General features: G+C 42.0%; 1 protein-coding gene across 2 annotated transcripts in view; it reads left to right on the top strand.

The window, feature by feature from the left end:
* The window catches only part of MTMR2 (myotubularin related protein 2), a 62652-nt gene that overhangs the window by 2791 nt on the left and 38023 nt on the right, over positions 1-21838 (top strand). The window contains exons 1-2 of one of the 2 annotated variants that reach the window (XM_064718664.1): positions 10442-10604; positions 18854-18959. Coding sequence is in view for 1 of the 2 variants with exons in the window: in XM_064718655.1 (XP_064574725.1) it covers positions 18854-18959 (106 nt within the window). In the remaining variant the exon portion in view is untranslated. Of the gene's footprint in view, positions 1-10441; positions 10605-18853; positions 18960-21838 lie in introns of those variants that run through there. The other variant, XM_064718655.1, reaches the window with a different exon arrangement.

Here is a 21838-nt window from a genome sequence, read left to right on the forward strand (position 1 = left end):
TCCTGGTTGGAAGTGTTATTATTTCTGGAGGTATTTAAGATCTAGCTCCTCAACGAGACATGCTTGATAGAGTTTACTTATACATAGGGCTGCTCACAATTGAATAAGTGTCCTGAAGAACGTTGTAGGTTTGTCTTTTAATAAAGCACTAGATATGGCAATAAGGGCATTTGACAGTGAAAGTTGCTTTGATATTTTAGTAGACCCTAGTAATGTGCAGTACTTGTGGTCCTTGAGGAAGATGCAGGAATAATTAAACAAATGTTACCTGCTTTCTGTCCCAACTAGAAAAACATTTGAAAAACTCCTAATAAGACTTAGAGTGTAGTTGTTTGTACAGGGTAAAAAATGGCCAGCTCTCTGTGAAAATACCGAGTTAGTTTCAGATGAGCAGGTCACAGCTAATTAACTCAGCTGCCCTCATGGTTGTGCTGAAGCAGCTGTTCTGCTTTTCAAGGCTCAGCCGTCTCACCCAGAGCTGGCTTTGTGTGGCACAGCACCGTGTTCTGCAGCTCTCTGTGGTTTCCAGAGGTCAGCACTTAGGGTGGGCATTCCCCTTCCATCCTGTCCTCATGGAAGACACATGACTATGAGCCAGTTACTCATAAAGACCTGTGGTGGTATTTGACCAGCAGCTTGGAAGGAGTGCTTGTGTGTCTGCAGTGTCTGTCCAGGAACAACCCGTGAGACAGAAGGAGTGAGGTAAAGCACTGATTCAAATGTTTGATGGGCTACAGTATGGTTATGTCCAGAAGAGCAAGCTTTTCTCAATGTTATGGATATCTCTAGAATGGCCTGAGGATCTTCGGTGAGTGAGTGATAAACACAGTTCAGCTGTGCTTGTTATTCCGATTTCTTCCAAGACCATTCTTAAAATGAATTTGTGGGTGGGTTTGTTATTTTGTTGTTTTTGCACATTTGAGGTTGCATACGGACCGTCTGACCTCTGGAATTCAAAGGGACAGCCAACAAAATTCTACCATGATCTTTTCCTTTTGTGAAAGGACAGCCAGATAGAGTTGTGTATGACTTTAGCAGAACACATGACTTTAGGCAAAAAAGTGGTAGCAAACTTCTTATATTTACTTTCCATGAGAAGTGATTAGGCATTTTGTTCGTGCAGTCCATGTGGTTATGTTCTGTAGTTTCTAAATGAGCATACATCTCTCTGTATTCCTCAGAAAAAGCATATTAGAGTTCATTCTGAACAATGGTCTAGTAAGATACTAAGAGGCTTTCTCTTAGGTCTGCTGAAGATAAATTTGTATTGCCTGTGCAAAAGTATGGAGGTGATGGTACGGTTAAAAAACTGCTATAGGCGATGTCAGTGATATTTCAACATCAGTATAAAATTAGAGGAAGATAAGGCAGTGGGTAGATATTTCCCAGCAGCATGACTGTGGCAATGCTTGATGTCACGGCTCTCTTGGTTGCTTGTTATCACCTTTGTTCTGGTGTTTATCATCCACAGAGGTCTGCAGACGCGGTGGATCCGATGCACTGCACGTTTGCTGAGGCATATGAGAGCAATCATGCTCCTTTGGCTTTATGTTTGCAGGAATAAGTCTGAAAACATAAACTCGGTGTAAATCAGTGCAGCAAGGTCTGTTGAACCAGTAACTCCATGAGGTATGAACTCCCCCCTTGTCTCAAATAAGGCTCTGTCAATACCTGCTCTGATTTAAGGCTGTGTTGAAGGAATTCTTTCCCCATGGAAGGAGTAGGGTCTGTGAGCTGTTGGCTGAGGAGGGCTTTAGCTGTAGCACCACATTGCTACCAGATGTGTGAGCTTTGCTGATTGAGTTGTTCTGTGATGAGTCATTGAAGTTAGAGTTTGAAAGGGAAGATTTTTGCCAGTTCTGGTGTTTGGTGAAATGCGAGTAGCTGTCTTTTTCCTCATGGGCTTTGAGAGCATTTCTTGCATTTGATTTCTTATAAGTGCAAAGCAAGGTTGTTATGTTAAAGACAAGTACATTGCTGGCTGAGTGTTGAACTGGTTTTGCATCTCAGGAACTTGACACTAAGCCTACAGACAATTAGTGACTCCAGATGGGCTCATTATTATTGATTTTAATAAATGAGTGATAATTTCTAACATTTACTTGCAACTGAAGTCCATTCTGAGACAGGGGTGTTTTTTCTGGTGTACTGTGTATTGTGAAGAGAAATAGCAGTTCTGCCTGCATATAGATCTGTAAAATGAGGAGAATCTTTTTAATAGTCTCAGGGTTTGGTGCAGAAAATAATGAAAATAACATTTAGTGAAAAGGACTTTAGAGCTTTTAATTTATAGCAGTGAAGAGAAACCATTACCTCTAAAGAATTCACAAATTATTTTTACTAGGAGTCTTTGCCATGCACATTTCTGCTTCTGCATTCAGCAGAAACCATTTCTACTGGTCCCGGAGTGCGAGACCTTCAGCTTAAAAGTTTTCCTCTGTCTGGCACATGCACATCTCTTGGTCCCAGTTCTGACTGTTCAATAAAATGCTTTTTATTGATGACAAAAATATTTGGGTTTAAGCATATTTTCCATTTGAGAATATAAAATACAAATGACACCCACCTGTTCATTGTGTTGTAATTAAGGTTGCGCTGGTGTTTAAAAGCCTCACAGGAACTTGCAGTATTGTAGTTCTAGCTGCTGTACAGATGGTGATGCTTTCTGTGTTGAGGAGATGTGGACCAGCTATTTAATTTATTTTGTGCCTTAGCCAGGACTACTCTATTTTTAATAATGCCTGGTGGGTAATTTTACCAGTTTTACTAAGCTCTTGGAAGTGCAGTTGAGTACTGAGACTCCTTGCTAGGAGATTGGGCACAGAGTGAGAATGTCTAAGGATGAGATGGGAAGCTGCAGTGGAGACACGAGGCAGGATCTGACAACTGGCAAGGAGCGAAGCTGGGCTCAGAACACGACTCTCCTGGGTCCCATCAAGCACTGCCTTCTCTGAAGAGAGATGGTAATGCTGTGCTGACTGGCAGTCTCTTTGCTAGACAGCGCGGAGTTGTACACGTACTTCCTTAACTACAGGCTATTTACAGCAGGGCTGCAATCACAGAACCTGAATTTGAAGATTGTGGATGACCTGACAGTGTCAAGTTACACAATTCCTATCTGTTGCATGATTGTGCTCCTGATAGGTTAACACCTGTCTCGAACATATTTTGTTACCTATTTCTGATGTTTTATCATCTCCCTTCCTTTGCTAATTCTTTTACACCTCGTGTGTACAGGCAAGAACTGCATTTGGAAAGGTCATAATACCTCTTTAATGGCTCAGCAGATCAATTGCCCACATCTTCTTTTTCATTAATCTTTTCCTGATGACCTGCTTTACTGTTATTGGTGTTTCAGTTCCGAGGGTATCAGCAGTGTAAAACGAGACCTGATCCATACACCAAAGGGCTTTTGTTGGCTCAGGAGCTGGACTTGGTCCTTGTGGGTCCCTTCCAGTTCAGGATATTCTGTGTTACCAGAAAGCTCAATCAAGGAAAACAAACAACAGGCCTTCATAAAAAATGAAGGAAACAGTCCAGAGGTCACCTTGATATATGGGTGTTATGTATAAGTGCACTTGTAATACAGCACATGAAAAAGTCTTTTTAATTGTCCGTGGGAACCCCATTCCACCATGGGGGAAGAGTGTGACAGGAAGGGAATTAAGTGTTTGGTTTCTGGAGATGTCTGGGATAACCCAGGGAAGTGAGAATATAGGAGAGACACTGTCACAGTAATTACCCTGTCTTCATTTTTAACTGAAAGAACATCTTGCTTTTTTATTGCCCCAGTACAGGGAGCTAATTGAAGAAAAAAATCAGTGAAAGACAACAACAAAAAAATCAGTGGAACTTTTCAAGTATTTGCTTTTCCCTTTCCTACCATCTGTAGTTACTTTTGCCAGAGAATGTTCTCACTCAGTAATTTTCCATTGATTTCAAGGTAGCTCCTTTTTTTTGTTTCTCTCTTGCTTCTCTGCTACGTGAATTCTTTGCCATTGCTTTCTAAACCCTGATAGATTCAATGAAGAGAAAGTGTTAGCAGTTTTTGAGTCCATAACCCCTTCAAGGTGATTTTCTAGTAATTTTGTTAGCTCCTTACAAATGCTCCCACTTTACAGATCTGGCTTCTGTAGTCTTCTGGCCATGGCTCCAGAGCCATTAATGCTGGGTCACCCAATGATTCAAATCTGGTCTGGGTCAGGTATGGGTGTGTGATTGTATTTCTGCTGAAATATTTGGAAAACCAGCAGTTTATGTTTTTTTTTTTTTTTTCCTTTGTTCTGGGAAGACTGGCAACACCTGTTTAGAATAAAACAACATTTTTATCTGGAGTTATTTACTGTCATGTGAAGACTGCATGTCCAGACAGAGTGTTACACTCAAAACCTTGTTCACAGCCAAAAAGGCAGTGTGTTTTTATATTGCAAAGAATTTATTCTTAGCGTAACTGAATTTTTGGAAGTCTAATCACGATTAATCCAGATGCAATTATTACAGAAAAAGAAAAAAAAAAAAGCGGTTAAAACTGTTGTCCCTTTAGTTCTTGGTTTCTATCCCTCTTCCTGATGTTAGGTTCACCCCTGTTCTGCTCCTCTGGGTTCCAAGGCTGCTGATTTTATTGTGGTAGTAGTGGGTGTTAGAGCAAATTGTCAGCATCTGGAATGCTTTCTTGGGAAAGGTATGAGGTTCATCATGTTGCTTTCTCTCTTTTCTTTTCTCTCTTTCTCTCTCTCTCTTTTTCTCTCTTTCTCTTTCCTGTACGACCCACCTGAGGTCATTTTAGTATGTTTGGTAAAACAACTTTACACCTGATTCTTTTCTTCATTGGTCTGCAGTTCCACATTGCATCTGAGTTTTTGCTATGCATAGTTGCTTTTTTGTTATTAGATGCAATTCCTGTGTTCGCTTTGTTATCTCTGAGGCCAGTTTTGTCCAGCTCCAGGTCTGCATTTCTTTGGCTGACCATTGGTGATTTGTTTATGGCCATGGTCTCAGGTGCCAAGCCTGTGCCCCGTTTCTCATCCTGTGCCTCTACTCTTCCATGCCACACCCTGTGTCTCCACTTCTCAAGTCCTCTGCTGTGATACCTCTCTCTCTACAAAGTTACATTAGTGGTAAATATTCTGTATAGAATAGCTGTTTTTTACTGTTGTCTGTGCAAAACTGTGGTTGTACCACACACAAACAAAAATAAAACAGAGGGGATATACATGCCTGACCAGTTACAGGAATTGTAGTCACACCTAAACCAGTTAAACCAAACAAGCAGGCCAAGAAAAGGCAAAGCAAAAGTGACACGTCCCAAGGCCTTGAAAATTCACTACAAAGCTTATGGCCTATGAAAAACAATGGCAGTACTGAATGGCAGGGCTAAAGGTTAACCCAGCCATTTTTTTCTGTACAAAATCTAATTGCTGGAGTGAATATACCTGTGATCATTGCTTGGTGTTTTGTGATCAAAGTGTTTGTTGTGTTTCTACCCCAGTACAAAATGAACTGATATATGAATTACTGAGCTGAACCACACCCTCATTCATACCTTCTGCCTTTAGTGAAAATAAAGCAGGTGTGCTGCTTTTATTGCTTTTTTAATAAATCCCATTGTTGACTTCAGTTGATATCACTGCTCAGTGATCTACTCAAAGAGAAAGATTGCACACATTGGTAGTAGGATCGCCTTCATGAACAGATTGAGCTAAATCTGCCCAGGAAAGGACTGGAGGCTGGGAATGAGTTCGGTGCAGCTGTGAGATTGAAGGGCCTGCCTGCTGTGGAGAGCAGATGCTGAAGGTAAAGGCAGGTCACTGGGACCTGTAGTACCAGAGATGAACTGTCAAAATCAGTTGAATAACCAGCAGATAGATACTTTTAACAAATCAAAACTGATCAGCATCTCACTTGTAAGTAGTACTTCTCTGAAAATAAATTAAAAATGTGGGATCTTCTGTTCATATTTTACCCAAGTTGACTTTTGGAGTAGACTGTTCCTGAAAATTCAGGCTGTGTCTTCCAGTCTTAGAACTGGTATCTCACTCCCACACAGCAAATGAGCCCCCACACCTTATGAGGGAGTGCTTCCCAAGTCTTTTTCCTCAAAGGTGAAGCAGCATGCTAACAGAGTAGTCATTAAACACTGGGGTGTGAGAAGGAGGATGTGGGGGGACTGTTGTGGATGTGTCCAGGGTTTGTGCCAGCAGAGCAGTCTTGGGTTTTCAGTATTCCCACCTGTTTGGGTACGGCCTGTGCTCATCACTGTCTCTAGCACAACAGAAAGACAGAGTTCACCTTTTTTTGTTAAGACATACTCTGATTCTAGATTACACATTCGGATTCCACTTTCTGCTTCCACCTTTCATAGAGAAAAATACAGGCATCCTGCATGAGATTTTTCTCATCTGATTGGATCAATACAGAGTTCTGGTAGTCTCTGGGTTGGTGTTTTTTTTTTTTTTCCTTAATTTTTTTATTTTTGAAGACAATGAGAAAGAATCAATTTTGTAGACAATGAGTCATCTCAGTTTCTCCACAGTGACTCTAAGTAGAGCCTACAGTGAGTAATTCAGATGTGACCACCTACACAGAACTCCCTCCCCATCATTGTGGTAAGGGCAAAGAGAGCATTGAATTTGGGTTGTTCTCAACTCCAAAAAAGGAAGGAGCTATTTCTTAACTCACAGCATCCCTCTTTTTTGCATGTTAACTAAATATATTCGTAACTGAGAAGAGAGCAGAGATTTGTAGTCTGATTTCCTAAACCCCATTTCTCCATGTATGTGTATATATTTGTCTAGTTTGTCCACTGATAATTTTTCTAACATTTAGACAGTTTTAGCCCTGTGTTACAGAGGAGTGAAAATAGTAACTTGTGACAAGTTTTGCATTTAAGCAAAAATGGATATAGGAAGGGAGAGCACAGCAGTTTTTGCTTTACAAAAAAAGTTAGTTTGATTTGCAACACAAGGGAATACCTAGATGAGAAGGATATCATGAATATGTGCAGATTGTCTTGGACAAGGCTTCTCTCAAGTTGGAGAAATACATTATATTCTGTTAATTTTGCATTTTCCTCTTCCCATTTGCTTTCTCTGGTGTCTGCAAAAGGCTGTGTTCAGTTAAACACACAGAAAATATAAACTACTCTGCCATAAGACACTGATCTTCAGGAAACCAGGGTAGGATCTGGTTCAGATTGCTATATCTCCATTGGAAGAAGGTATCTAAAACCTCTCTACCCTCAGCAGAATCAATAAACTCCACAAGTAATTCAGTAGAGCAAAGGTGAGGATCCCCTCCAGGAAGGCTGAATAGCTGTCTAAACTCCTCTGCCTGGGTTCCCCTTGGCTTAGTAGAAGCAAACACACCCATGTTATCCACAAGCCAGAGGCAAACTATTCTGACCTCATTGATCCTACTCCCTTTGAGTTACTTGTTTTTTCACATACACTGATTTCTGCTTGAGGAAGCAGAAGTGGCAGGAGGAAGTGGCTGTGGGTGATCTTAGTTTAGCCCTCATTTCAGATGAATGAGAACCTGATGAACAGAAAATCCTCAGATGAGTTTGCATAGTTTATATTCCTCATTTCACTGCAAGGCAGAAGAATTAAAAGACTTTCGTTTTCAACATGTACCCTAGAAGTTCTTCCTCGTGTTGGGATGGAGCTTCTTGTATTTTAGTTTATGGCCCTTGCCCCTCATCCTGTTGCTCAGCACTACCAAAGTGAGTCTGGCGCCATCCCCTTGGCAGCCACCTTGAGATGCTGCTGAGATCCCTTCTCAGTCTTCACTCCTCACACAAGTTCTCTGTGTTTCTGGAAACATCTTGTGTTGGCCTAGGTGGAATTTCGGGAAACAAAGCTGCTAAATTACTGAATACTTGTCTGACTTGAGCTTTGAGATTTTGCTAGGGACTAATTTCATGCAGGGGCTGAACTGTCAACAGAATAAAGTGTTCCCACTCCTTTTTTCTGAGCTGAATGTGGCAGAGCACATGGCTGTGTAGTGTCTGTGAAAGCTTAGCAAGGTGTTACAGTTTTGCTAGGTGATACAAGACTCTTCACATTGGCTATATTTATACATTCTTTCCTTCTTCTTTTGATTTTTCCCAGGATGGAACAAGTAATGTCATTGATTAGTAAATCACTGGTATTTTTAATTCCTGTGGGTGTTAGGTTTATTGGAGTGAGGGGTTGTGTGGTATGTGTTTTAAAGAAAATCAGAAAGTTTAACAATATGTGTTATATTCTAACTAAGGTGTTTCTTAAATAGGAACATAGGAAGGAAGCTAAAGAAAAAACTGAGACAGCACATGAACTGTGAGAAGTACACATATATTTGGTTAATCTAAACACAACTGGTTCTTAGTACATAGCTAGAAATTGAGGTGCTGCCAGACTACAAATTGTAAAAGAGAAGTTACATCTGTCTTTTTATTGAGTTCTTGTTTCTGTCTTAAGGTAAGTACTCATTAATGTAATTCTTGTTTCTCTTTCTTTCCTTTAACAAGTTAATAGACTTTTCCTAAAAAATAAAAATTAACAAGAAAACGAAAGATTTGTTGTTCGTGTTTCCATTTTTTTCTTTCTCCTTGCTAATTTTTGCAACTTGGCATGGGAATGTCTGTATTTGCATCAAAATCCTGATAGTTTTTTACTTGTGCGTCTTTCTCTGGCTTGATAAGTTTTTAAAGCAAGGATGTCAATGTTTATAAGGTAGATATAAATATTGATTAACTGCAAGGGTGATTTTGAATTGTATGTAGGATTTCCATCATGGCTTTTGTCTTTATTCAAAGTACTTGTGGAGACAGTTAGATGTTGCCAGCTCTCTTTCTTCTGTGGGATGCAGTGGGAAATGCAAATTTGCTCTGATATTGGAGAAAGCAGCACCACCCAGGTATCTTAGTTCTCTGCCACAGGATGTCCTGAGCTCTGGAATCAGTGTTTTCCACAGGCAGGGCTAGCAGACAGTGGGTGTTCTTGTACCACCAGGGGACACCTGAAGCTGGGTTAGTGAGGTCCCGTTCTGCCAGAGCAGTCATGTGGCATGGAGATTCCCTTGGCTGAGGCAACTGCCTGGGCTGTCTGAGGGAGAAAGCTGCAGGTCAGGACATGTGCTGGTTCATCACAGCCCAGGAGATCTCTTGCCAGACGTCTTGTCAATCAGCCATCTCCCTGATGGCAGTCTGTCTGTCCCTGTGCAGCACTGCTTCAGCCATCTGAAGCCTGAGGTGCTGGAATGTCTCCACCTCAGCCATATGTTTTTGACCTAGAAATAGTTTTCTCAGGGCAGGCAAGATCTTCATTTCTAGTTTAGTCCTGCCCTCTGTAGCATGTGATATTTGAAAACAAAGGCTCTGGCTTCTTCTGAACAATACCAGAGATGCTAAAAAGAAGCATAGCAATAACCCAGTGTGCAGGAAGCCACAGAGAAGAGCAGGTGAGAGTGCTGTTCTCGTAGACAACCTTGTTTATGTTGGCAGTAAACAGGGTTGTGTTTTGAACCTCTCTTCATCTTATATCTTGATTTATCTTCAATGCTGAGGGCCTGTGCTGGTGGTTGGAAACCCATAAGCTTTGGAGCAGAGACCCAGATGTGTGCAGCATCTCTAGGATGCTGTCAGACCTTCCTCCCTAAGAAGGCCCAGGGCAGAGGCAGATGGACAGGGCTGCCTTTGCATTGTGTGTCACCTGGGAACGTGGGATGCCTGCCTTGCCTGCCACTCCCTGCCCAGAGTCCCAGTGCTGCAAGCAAAAGGGCTTGTGCTGGGCTGGATTTTGCAATCCAAACATTTCCATTAGGAACTGGAATCAGACCAAAATACTGGATTATCAGCCTGCTTTCAGAAGGTAGGAACTAACTTTGCACTCCCTGGATATGGGCTGAAATTAAATTGGTAGAGCAGAGTCAAAATGTCAGTTCCCTGTGGAAGTCTAACAATTTCTTGAATATTTTTTTTCTTCTTTTCTCTTGTAGCTCAGGATCATCCCATACCAGCTGGGAGCTTGTTAGAAACTGAACTTCCCTTTTGTTCCTCTCATGAATACAGATCATTTTGTAGTTATCTTTCTTGTGCTGATCAGAGAATATTGATCCAGGGGTCTCATAGCTCTTGTCCTTCCTGGTTTTTACCTTCTGGACTTTTGACTCATGAGAGCATGATACTGTGGGCTCCTTGCTGTTATTAATTACATGGTGCATATTGGTTTGTCTTTGGGCGTTGGTCTTTATTCTTGGAATCTTGCAAATATTTTAAACAATTAGCCTATTGTTCAGCAAGTGCTCTACACACACTGTGGGCCTTTTGTGAATTTCAGTTTTAAAAAAACCAAAAGAATGACTAATGGAGCACGAACGGTTCTTGTGACACTGTAGTCCATTGTGTAACTATTGAGAGCAAAATTTGCATTCCTAGAAAAGCTTGTTCACAGTCAAAATATAGGGCATTTTCTTTATGGCTCCTGGAAAAAGATGTACTGTGTATTCAGCTCAGGATGCTACTTGGAAGGATCAACTTTTAAAAAATGTAATTTTCCTCCCTTGGAACATTGAAGTCAGACTGAGACCCGGCTTTGCTTGACAACAGAAGTGACTTTTTCATTCAGGCAAGTGACATGGGGGGCTATTTTTGGTCTGTCACATACATGCACCATGATTTGTTTGCTAAAATGGCTTCTCTTTTAGATGATGGTCAACTTTGACATTGGTGGCCCTTTTAAATAGTGAGAGTGCAATATTATATAATATAAATATATATGCCAGAGGCAGCCTGGCAGTCTGTGCTTTTCTTTCCTTCAAAAGCATATTTGTTTATGGCTTTTAGTTCTTCCCCTCTGAGGTTGTCACAGGTCAAGCAGAGGTTGAACTGGGATCTTTAAATGTTTAGAAAAATTGTGAGTTCCAGTCAACTCACCTGAAACTAATAGCTGTCTGTCCTGCATGTGTCTAAAAGATGGTACTGGCTGCTCAGAGGGGTAAGCATCTTACATATGCTATAGGTAGTTTCCTGTGGCATTTGTTGTCTAGGTAGAATTAGTCTGTTTTGACTTTTTATTTCACTGTGAAAAACTAAGATCCAGTCACTGCTCACTGGAGATACCACTTCTTTGTCAGTCAGTGAAATCTCTGAGAAAGGCATTGCCTTTTATAATGGGCACACGTGGTGCCAGTCACTGTGGGATTCCTGTTCTGGGAGGGATGGTGTTAAAATGTTAAACTTAGTTTACAGCAGCAGAGTGGAGGCCAGCAGAGAGTGCCCAGCTCCTGCTGCAAGGCCCTGGTTCCGGCAAGATGCCAACAGAGCTTTCAAGTGCTTGCCTGGAGAGGGGTGTATGAGGGACTTCTGAGGACCCTTAGCAGTATGTGTGTATACACAGATAAGGTCTGTGGGGGCCACTTGGCCTTAGCACAGATCCACAGAGAGCTGCTGCAAATGGGAGAGTCTCATGTGGGCAACAGCTGGGTGTTCCAGCCAGTTCAGCCAGTGCTGGCTGGGACAGAGTCACATTCATGGGGAACAAGCACTGGTTTGTCTCCCTCTGCTCTGATGTGACCCAGGAGGTTTTTCAGTATTAGCTTTTCTTCTCTTGAAGGAAAAGGAGTGTTGGAAGTGTTGGGGAGGAAGTGTTGTCAGTCTGAGTTTGGGAAGTGAGTGAGGAGTGCTCAATACCTCTGGAGCATTACACATGTAAGAGAACTGCCCAAGTGCTACAAATGCTTCTATTCATGGCCCTGCTGTAAATTCAGATCAATTGGACCCAGCCCTCTTGGCATCTGAAGCTTCAAATTAAATTGTATTTGCCGCTCGTCGTCATTAATTTGCAGTTTTCACCTTGATTAATTTTTAGGAATGTACATAATGAGAAAATTTTAAAAAACAGGAAGAGAGGAAATGGAAATTTGCCTTCTACAGTGTTTTTCTCATTTATGACCTCTGAGTCTGAAACGGTATTGCTCAGTGGTGCATTTTTTCACCTGTTTTCTGTGTCAGTTCAGTGACTGTTGAAACAAAATATTCTGTTTGATACAGAAGAAATGGTGTGAGCAGCTCGTGCCCATTAGTGTCTGAGTAATTGGCACATCTTTGTGAGCAATGAAGCAGCTGCTTGTTGTACTGACAGAGATAGAATATTCATAAAGAAGGTGCTGGAAGAGTGGCTTTTTCATCACTGACTACTGATTTTGGTTGTGTTATTTATAGGAGTGAGCCAGGTTAGTTTTTATGACCTTGGTACAAAAAATAGGTGTCCTCATGCCCTGTGCATATACTGCAACTCAAAGCGGGCATATTATCCAGAGATGTGTGTCCCTTCTGTTCCATGAATTTTTTGGAGTGTTCTGGGTGTTAAATTCATATTAACACCAGCATATTCCTGCTCCTGGATTTAGGAAGGGAACTTTAGGGATCAGAACCTAATCTTACCTTCTTCCTTTTTATGTTCTCTGGTTTTGGGGTTTGGTTTTTTTTTTCTTTTTTTTTTTTTTTTTTTGTTTGTTTGTTTTTTTTTTATTTAGACAGTGTCTTACTTTGAAGCAAGACAAAAGTCTCTTTTTAACTTTTCAGTCTGAACAAGTGTCATAGAACCATAGAATGGTTTGGGTTGAAAGGGACCTTAAAGATCCCCCCTGCCATGGGCAGAGACATCTTCCCCTTGACCAGGTTGCTCAAAGCCCCGTCCAACCTGGCCTTGCACACTTCCAGGAATGGGACATCCACAATTTCTCTGGGCAACCTGTGCCAGTGTCTCACCACCCTCATCATATCCAGTCCCTTTCTGCACAGGATTTACTTGTCTTTGGCAAGTGTATAGAATTTATGTTCTTGCTGATCAGGAGTATAGTAGAATGACTATATGTATACTTCATGTTTTTGCTGACCAGAATGAGGCACACTTCTAAGAGCTTGCTCAGCAATGACCATTCTCAGTAATTACAGGCTGAGATGGTTTAGGCAGATCACACCTCATATTCATTTTGTGACTTCTGTCAAAGATTTTGCCAGAAGTTGTTGTTTGGTTTTAAGTGACACATGAAAGTGGTTTTTGTGACTTTTCTTCTTGAGTCATACCATATAAGAGAAGACATCATCCTTAGGCTGATGTTCACAGAAAGCTTTTCACAGAGATCACAGAGTAGGAGTTTTTCTTTCCTCTGGAGTGTGAAGACAGCTAACTAAAATATCCCGGCTTTGTAGTATGAAGAATGTTGTATTAAGTTCCCAACAACAGGGGTAAAGATACAGCTAGAAGAGCTCAGTCCTTCAGAAATGGTGCATTGGTCTGCATCAAGTTAAAGTTTCAGGGCTTCATGGTTTGATTCTGGCATTTCTTTGCATCTTTGTGCTTATCTTCTACCTGGCTTGGGCTCACTGTCGTGCTCAGATCCTCACAAGATCAAAGCACCCTCTTCAGAAGCTTGTTACTTGTGCTTTCTACTTCCAGGGAAAACTATTGCTTCTCTATGCTAGGAAAGAAAAAACTTCATATTCAGACTCCTAGTGTAACAGTTGCCAGAGCAAATGGCAACTATGAATTTTATTTCTCTTCCTGGGCTTTCTTATACATCACTTTTTTTACATTGCAGGGAGATTACCTTGTATCATTAATGGCAAATGCCATTTAATGTTACTTTTTGAAGTGGCTTAAGACTTTACCACAGATTTCCCCTGCATGTTCTTAGTTTAACAGGTCAGGTTTGTGCATCACAGACACTTCTGTTTGCAGCTCTTTTCCATCTTTGTTGACACTTTAAGCTCAGCATGCTGGCATGCCTTCAATTCTGCTACGGGTGCAGTAATACCTTTCAATTGCCTGAACAGGAACCACCGGAGGGCATCTGTCTGAGTCTGAATTATGTTTGAAAACCACCTGGCATATTGTGAGATAGTCCTTATAATAACAATGAACACTTTATCAGGAGTTGAGTCACTGTGCTCAGTTTCCAGTTTTTACTCTGACTAGTTGCTTGTATGTATTCCTTATAGCCAAAGGGTTACTACTGCGTGCAGACGTTGTATAAGACCATTGTGCCGACAGCTCGCGTTTGGACCATTTATCAATCAAAATCTGGCTATAAAGACAAACATCTAAATAATAAAAATAATTACCAAGAGGAAAGATAGATCAGTGTTAGTTGCACCCTAGACCTGTTTCCTGCTTCTGCATGGGGGAGGAATGAGGAGAGGAGCAAATAGGGATGGCAGTCACAAGAGTAAGGTCCTTTCCCTGAAGGTGCTTTTGACCTGCTTAAGGGGTCTCTTTTCATGCTTAACACAGACATCCATCAACATGGACAAGGAAAAGCTGTCTGGGCCTGAAGCATGGGGAAGAGAAAAGCTCCAGGAGGTCCTTGGTCATCCCTGGTTCCTCACAGGAGCTCACTTATTTTTCTATAGGCAGATTCAAAGTATTTTGTGATCTGAGTATATGCTGTTTTCCAGAACCTTAATGAAGTTCAGAGCCAATACCATAATTTTGCATGTTTAAGTAGTATTGCAGATCGCAGTGACTGGCACAGCCCTAGTGGTTTCTAACCCTGGCTCAGATCTGTCCAAACTTACCTGTGTTCTCACATGTTTGTCAGGTGCCCCCCAACCCAGCACTTAAATGTGTCCATCATGCCCTGGCCATCCCTCAGTCTACTCTGTGTTGCCTTACTGGTGAGATGCAGCTGTTGGGGGCTTGTGCCTGTGAGAACAGAATGTCCTCAGTGGGGTCTTCAGCACATTAAGCTGCTGCCAGACATACCCATCAGGCTGCCAAAAGCACTGCACGAGACAGCTTTAACTTCAAATTGGCAAAAGCTGGGATAATGTGCAGAAGCCATGGCAGAGGCACAAGTAAGTGATTTGCTTGCAGAGGGGCTGGTGGCAAAGCATGGAGGGAGCTCTTGTGTCCTCACTCTGAGTTTGTGTGCCGGTCCCAGGATGCTCTCCTGTTCTCCCTTATCCAAAGGCATATGAAACTCTGTGGTTTGAGGATCTTTGCTGTTGTATTGGCAGCAAAGGGGAGCTAAGATTGACTAAACCACTGAAACTAATAAACTTCCCATGTGCATGCAGGGACATCAGATTAATTAGTTTGCTAAGCAGTGGAGCTGGAGCTGTGCAGCTGCCTGACAACGATAAGAGGAGGGAGCCACAAACCAGTGGCCTTTCTGCTGTCTGCTCCTTCCTTCCATCTCAGCTCCCTGGAAATGGCAGATGAGGAGAATAGAGGTAGCGAGCCAAACATATGCAACCTATGCATCCTGTGCTGAGCTGCATAATCCAGGGGTATTGTTTGCTGTGTCTGCAGGCATTGCTTCCCCAAGGCTCCCACTGCTGTCACTGGAGGGAGGCTTCACTGGTGGTTTCTGCAGGAACACAGGGACATTGGTGTGGGGAGCTTTTGAAAATCTACTTCTAAAATGCAAATGCTTTTGTTCTTTAACAGCCACTTGAAGCCAAGCATGATCAATAAACAGAAAACACAGTCACAGCTCAGACATGCTGTGTATTATTGTTCTCCCCCTTTTCTTTTTCTTTTCCCCCTGCATACTGTTTGGCCCTTAGTTTGAAAGTGAAATTAATTAACAATTTCATAAAAATCTTTGGTTTATAATGATTAGAAAATCGCTGCTTGTGTATTAAGCAGTCACTGGAAATGCATCTGGGCAGACAAGTTGTGTCAGCAGGAAACCTGGTGAAATGTTGATCCTTTTGTTAGCACTCTCCCTCCCTGGGAGCTGTTCAGAGCAAGTTAGGCAGACAGCTCTTGGGAACTGTTTGGCTCTAGCTTGTCCTCACTTTGGGGCAGAGACTAGCACGCTCCACTAAACCTGTCTGGTCTTTCCAGCCCCCTTTTCTGTCTCTAAAGGACATTAAATTTTTGATGGAAATGGTTCTGCCAGTAGGTTACTGTGATTTTGCTGTGGTTGCTTGGTTGAGTAAGCTGTCCTGCATGGGCCACAGGGCCAGGTCAGCTGCTGGTGTGCCCTGGCTTGGGTACTTACACCTGTGCTAAAGGATTCGTAAACTCAGCAGAGCTGCTGACCTTTAAAATGCATTTAAATACACAAAAGAGTGGGCCCTGAAAGGGGAGGGAGCTAGAAGGCTTCTGGAGGCTTACCCTCAGTCTCTGGCTCCCTCGGCTGGAGCTGATTTGGGAGAAGGCATGGCGGGGACTCAGGGACAGGAGTCAGGCTTGTCACCCAACAATAACAGCATCTGCAGTGTCTGCTTGGTCTTCATTGATGACTTTTGAGTACCTTAAAGTACACTGTAAGTGCCATATCCTTATAAGTTGCTGTACAGTAAATGGGTGCTGCTCTGTGGAATGATTAAATTAAGTGCTTTTTTTTTTTTTTTTTAACATGCTTTTAAAAATAAGGATAATTAAATGGGTGCAAAGACAAAGGTGAAGACTGACCGTGCAGAAACCAGGCTGAAAGAAGTTTCAAGGGAGCACATAAGGGGTCTGAGCTCATTTAAGGAGAGTAATGTAAAAATGTGGTTTAGTGTTAAGCCTAATTTAGCATGCCTGCAGGCTGCTGTGCGCAAAGTGTTCTCAGCCTTCCTCATCATCTCCAGATACAGATTCCTTCCCTCTCTTGTTCTGCATCTGATGATTTATATAGCCATGTAATGAATCCAATCAGCCTTGTTACCCAACAGCAGACTCTCTTCATGTTTATTAATAGTTTACTGCCCTGTCAGATGGGCAGATTGAGCCGTGCATCCCATGATGCCTGTCCAGCACAATGGAGATGGCAGCAATGTGCACTCTGGGTCCAGAGGAGAGAGGAATGTGAGCAGTCCAGCAGCAGCAGCAGAAACTTTATATCAGATTTGTTGTAATGTGAAACTATACCCAGATACAGTGCTTATATGAGGCCTTTTCTTTCACAAGAATTGGAGGTTTTACAGATTTGGTTCTTGCTGTTTTGGTGTAAGATGATTTTCTGCCTGAACAGAGGCTGTAGGGTGGCTGGGGCATGAGTTGTATGCACAAGTCACTCTGGTCATCCAGAATTGTGTGAGTTTACCTGGCAACACCACTGGAGCTGAGCACATTGGAAAGCTGAGTGATTGGCTGTTGAACCTTGTACAACAAGTGAATTCTGTGGAATTGTGCTAATCGATTGGCACACCAGTGTAATTTGTTTTAAATAACTTTTTACTGTTCCTAAAGGTTCCATTTTGAAGTTTCTGCTTCTCAGGATGAAAGAGGTGACAGTGCTCTTTAATTCTTGAACAGACAGGACTAACTCCCAGCAAGAGCCCAATTTTTCTGTGGTCCTTTTTAACACTCCCTGTGCAATACTTTGCCAAACTCTAAAGAATAGAAATAAAAATGGAACATTTTGGCCTTTTGGTGGCTGTTTATCAGGAGCAAAACAATTTTCAGACAATAACCAAATCTCCAGGCCCTTTGGAAGCTCAGATACAGCTATTTCTAGGTTGTCACATGTCTAATTAACATAAGTAGTAACAGTTAATACTCCTGGTGGTATTCTGCTTCAGCCAAGGCTTCCAAGTCTGATAGCTGATCCTTAAGAGTATCTTTACACCCAGCTAATACCTTTGTGGGGTTGGTAAGAATTAATTGGCACAGGTAGTATTTATCTCTGTACAGTGACTTCAGGAAGTAACATTGTACCTCATAGGATCTTTATTTGCAGCCATCTGGGGTTTTAAAAGCCTTGGTATCAAATACTCATTTTAAGCAATTAGGGTTCTAGGAGAGGTTGCAGCATAAAAATGCTGTAAAATATAAGCTTATTTTAATTGTTTACAGCTATATTAGGAAAACTGTATAGAAAAGGAAAATTTTTGTTTTGCTTTGTTATTTAGAGAATTGTATTTTATATCACCAGAGACATATGCTGGGAGAGTCTTTTTATTCTCCTCAGCTTTGCATGCATCCTTGAAGAAGAAAAGTTGTGTGCAATGAAAAGAGTTTTAATTCTGAATTTCTTCCCTGCTGTACAGCTGCGGTCCGGGCTGTACTGGCGCGCATTCAGGAGTCTGTCTGTTTTCATCCCCTTGCAGCACACTAATATCTCCCATCTGAAGGGCTGAAATGGAGGCCCTTAGCTCTGTAATTTAGGATTTGTTCCAGTGCTAAGGAAACTTCCCCATCCAACCATCCAGGAGCCAGTCTGACAGTCGCTCTCTCAGCACCTGAGCGGGGAGTAAAGCCCCCTTGCAGCTGCGCACCCCGCGCTCACAGACAGACCAAGATGCGTTACCATCTCCACCCCGGATTTCCCGCAGCAGGGCCTAAGATGAGTCCATCCTTAAAACAACTTAATCTTGGTGCAGTAACTAAATAACAAAATAGCAGCTCAAGCTGGTGCCTCTGAGGAGGGACCCCAAACAAAGGAAGCCCTGGGCTCTTATACCCTGCCAGTGTAAATGCAGGAAGGTCTGGGGTCACTGGCTCCTGCCGTGTCTCTGGGTGTCCGGTCACCTGGCCGGGCTGCAGGTCCCCAGGCCCTTGGCTGTGCAGTGGGTTGGCAGTTCTGGCCTCTTGGCTCAGGCTCTCATCACACACAGCCCAACCTGCAGCTCCACTGCAGCTGCTCACCCAGCTTTGGGCACTGAGTGGGTTCCTCTGCTCAAGGTGGTGGTTGTGGTTAATGTTGGCTCAGTCAGAGCTGAGTTTTAGTAGAGAGTTGTGTACGCTTTGGTAATCACTGGTAATGGCAAGTAGAACAGATTCTCTTAAAGCACTGCTGAGGGCTGAATAACTGAGAGTGGAAAGGGAGGAACAGTGGGAAATGCCTGATATGACTGTAAGAGAGTGGCTGGGCTTGTCAGCTTTTGAACTTTCTCGAGCACAGTTTTGATACGCTCTGGTGTTTCTCTTTGTAGCGCTTCCACGTCGCAGTCGGACCATTCCACTCACACCAAATCTGCTTCTGCTTTGTCGTCTGACTCCATCTCCACCTCAGCAGACAACTTCTCTCCAGATTTAAGGGTATGTTTTGTTTAAAAAAAAAAATACAAAAATGTGGCCTCCTTCAGAGAACATCTTGCTTCTGTGAGTTTGCTATGGTAAAATAATGTCAATTTTCAGTAATGCCAAAATGTATTTAGCCAGGTTATTGAAAGGACCTGAAGTCAAACAGGTGAAATTGAAGTTTAATCTCTACCATATGATATGCTTCTTTATAAAGTTGTTTAATCTTGAAAAAGCTAACTCTGCAATCCTCACTTGGAGGTGAATTTTCAAAGTTGCTCCATTTTCTTTTAGATGCTTTAAGTAAGTGAAATCCTCAACCTGTCAGTTGTATATACGTTATCCTCCTTATGTATGTATGTATGTATGTATGTTATGTGTATGTATATATACATGAGGTGTTCAGTCTTGAGAGCTTCTGCCTGTTTGTAAACACTGAGTCCTTGGAAGTATCTTCTTTCAGAGCAAGATTGTAATCTCTGAGCTAATAAAAATATTCTTCTGTCACAATGAATTGCTCTGACATAAGAAAGGTCCAAACAGAGCTCTTTTAGGTCTGCTATTAGATTAGTTAATTATAAATTCAGAGTTCTAGTTCGGTGTCACAGGAGTTTTGAAAGCTCTTTGTATGTTTCTCTTATGAAGCCAAGGGTTTTTTTGATATATCTTAGCTCTAAAAAAAAGTCCCTGAGTATAAAACTGTTGGTAGTGGTACATTGTACTAACAACTTCTGCATTTCTCAGCTGTGGTTGAGAATCTTTGTAAAATGTAAGCACAGTAAAATTGCATAAAAATCTCTGAGTACAAAGCTAATTCCTTTGACAAGCATGGTGATTTTTCATCCCATGAGTGCTTTCTCAGTCATCCATAATTAATAACTGAGAGTCCACCTGTTCATGACAAGTATATGAATTTTTCTTTCTAAAGGCAGCTTATTAGCCAATTTTAAGCTAAGATTTGGAAATTAATCAGTAGTTTATGTGCATTCTGTGATAGTTTGCACCTTTTGCCTATGGATACAAATAGTTATCTTCTGAACACGCCTGGGTGTAGAAACATGTAGTATGTCTGAAGTTGTCCCTCTGTGAAGTTAGGGTATTCAGTCACTCTAACATACAGGAAATATCATTTTTAGCCTGAGGCTAAGTGGCTTGTTGATATGAATAAAATTGCAAATTCTGCTACAGCTGTAACTGTATAATCTTATGTTATATATATGATATTATAAAAAAAAATAAACTTACTTCTTACTTAACTTTCTTTTTTTTTATTGAAGTTTGCATATGTGGAATTCTTTTTTCAGTTTTGATGTCCAACTCGTCTTCTCACAGTTTTTGTGACACTTGAGGACTACCTTTAGAAGTAGAGGCCAAGCCAATATTTCCTTTTTAGAACTGAAGTTGTCTTCCCTTCTGGTGGTTAAGATGGTTCAACATGTTTTCTTTGCAATCCCAATTGTGTCTTGTGACTCTTTCCTCCCTTTTGTCACCTTATCTGTGTGAACTGTAAGCTGTCTGGGCAGGGATTCCAGCTCTCCTCAGCTTGTTTGGTTTCCCATTCAACAGAGCATCTGTACTCACTAGCAATCAAAAACAGTGTCCTCAGAGGAATGTTCACTTAGCTGCACGAGAGATTTTTTTTTTGAGCAGAAGATGCCTGTGTGTTCCTGGAGGCCATTAGGAGGCCATCATTTCATGCTGTGCCACAGTTCCTATAATATTCAGGAGAGATTTTTTCACAGCCTGCCTGCTTTTTTATTTCTAAGCAATCTAAAGTTCTGCCTTGGTTGGAACAAATGCAGCTCCTCTTTCATTTTAGAGTAGTTTTTCAGGAGAGATGGTAAAGCAGAGGATTACTTATTTACAATAGTGTCACTGCAGGCTAAGTGTGAGCACCTGCTTCTGCTGGCTTCTTGCTCCTCACCTGCATCAATACTGTGTGAACACAATTTGGCACATGTCTTCTGTGCTTCACCTGAAGCTCACTCTTGCAGAGGTGCTGTGAGTGGCTGCAGTGCACCTGTGTGTAGCTGTAAACCTGGGCCATTCCTTTACACTCCAGTGGCTGCTTGTCAGTGGTAGGCAGACCTAGAGAAATTGCATTCCCATGCTCCTACTTGTATTAGAGTATAGGGAAAAAGAGACAGTTTCTACTGCTGCAGATTGACTTAATTCTCCTCGAGGAACTCACGCATTCATCATTTCACTCCTCATTCCTGGGAGTGTCTTATGCTGGAGAGCAGTTCTTGGGGGTCAGATGATCTCTTCTGTACCTGTGTACAGCCTGTCGTGCTGGTATTGCCAGTGCAACTGCAGACCCACCAGCTGCCCTCTAATCATTGCTGTCGGTGCTGGTGTGTTACCGTTTGCTCCCTGGGCTTCCTCTTGCAGCCTGGTGCCAGCTCCCAAAGGGAACAGTTGTTATGTGTGATGGCCAGCTAATGCTGGTTTCTTTCAGGTCTTAAGTTGAGGACAATGGAGATCCTTTCCCTTGTCATTCTTTGTCTGAGTTTCTTTGAATTGACATCTCTGTGATTGTTCCACAAATTTTGAAAGTCAGTTCTATGAGAGATCTTTTTAAGGTCCTGATTATTTTTGCTGTTTTCTTTGAAATTTCTGAGATGTGGCCTTGCCTTGGATATTGCAGATGAGGCAGTACCATTAATTGATATAGTGGCACGAGCATGTTCTCTGCTCTAGCTCTTTCCTTACATGCCTGAGTATCTTGTGCAGCTTTCATTGGCACAAGACAGCCTGAACTCCCAAGTGTTACTTGGACTTGAGTACTCAGGTACTGAGATTTGAGCTAAGCGTCTCACTACTGTGGGACAGAGAGGTCCCATTTTGTTCCTGAAAGACTGTAAGAGAACAAGCCCTAAAGAGGGAACTGATGCATT

The sequence above is a fragment of the Zonotrichia leucophrys genome, chromosome 1, assembly GCF_028769735.1.
Source record: "Zonotrichia leucophrys gambelii isolate GWCS_2022_RI chromosome 1, RI_Zleu_2.0, whole genome shotgun sequence".
NCBI classification, from domain to species: domain Eukaryota; kingdom Metazoa; phylum Chordata; class Aves; order Passeriformes; family Passerellidae; genus Zonotrichia; species Zonotrichia leucophrys.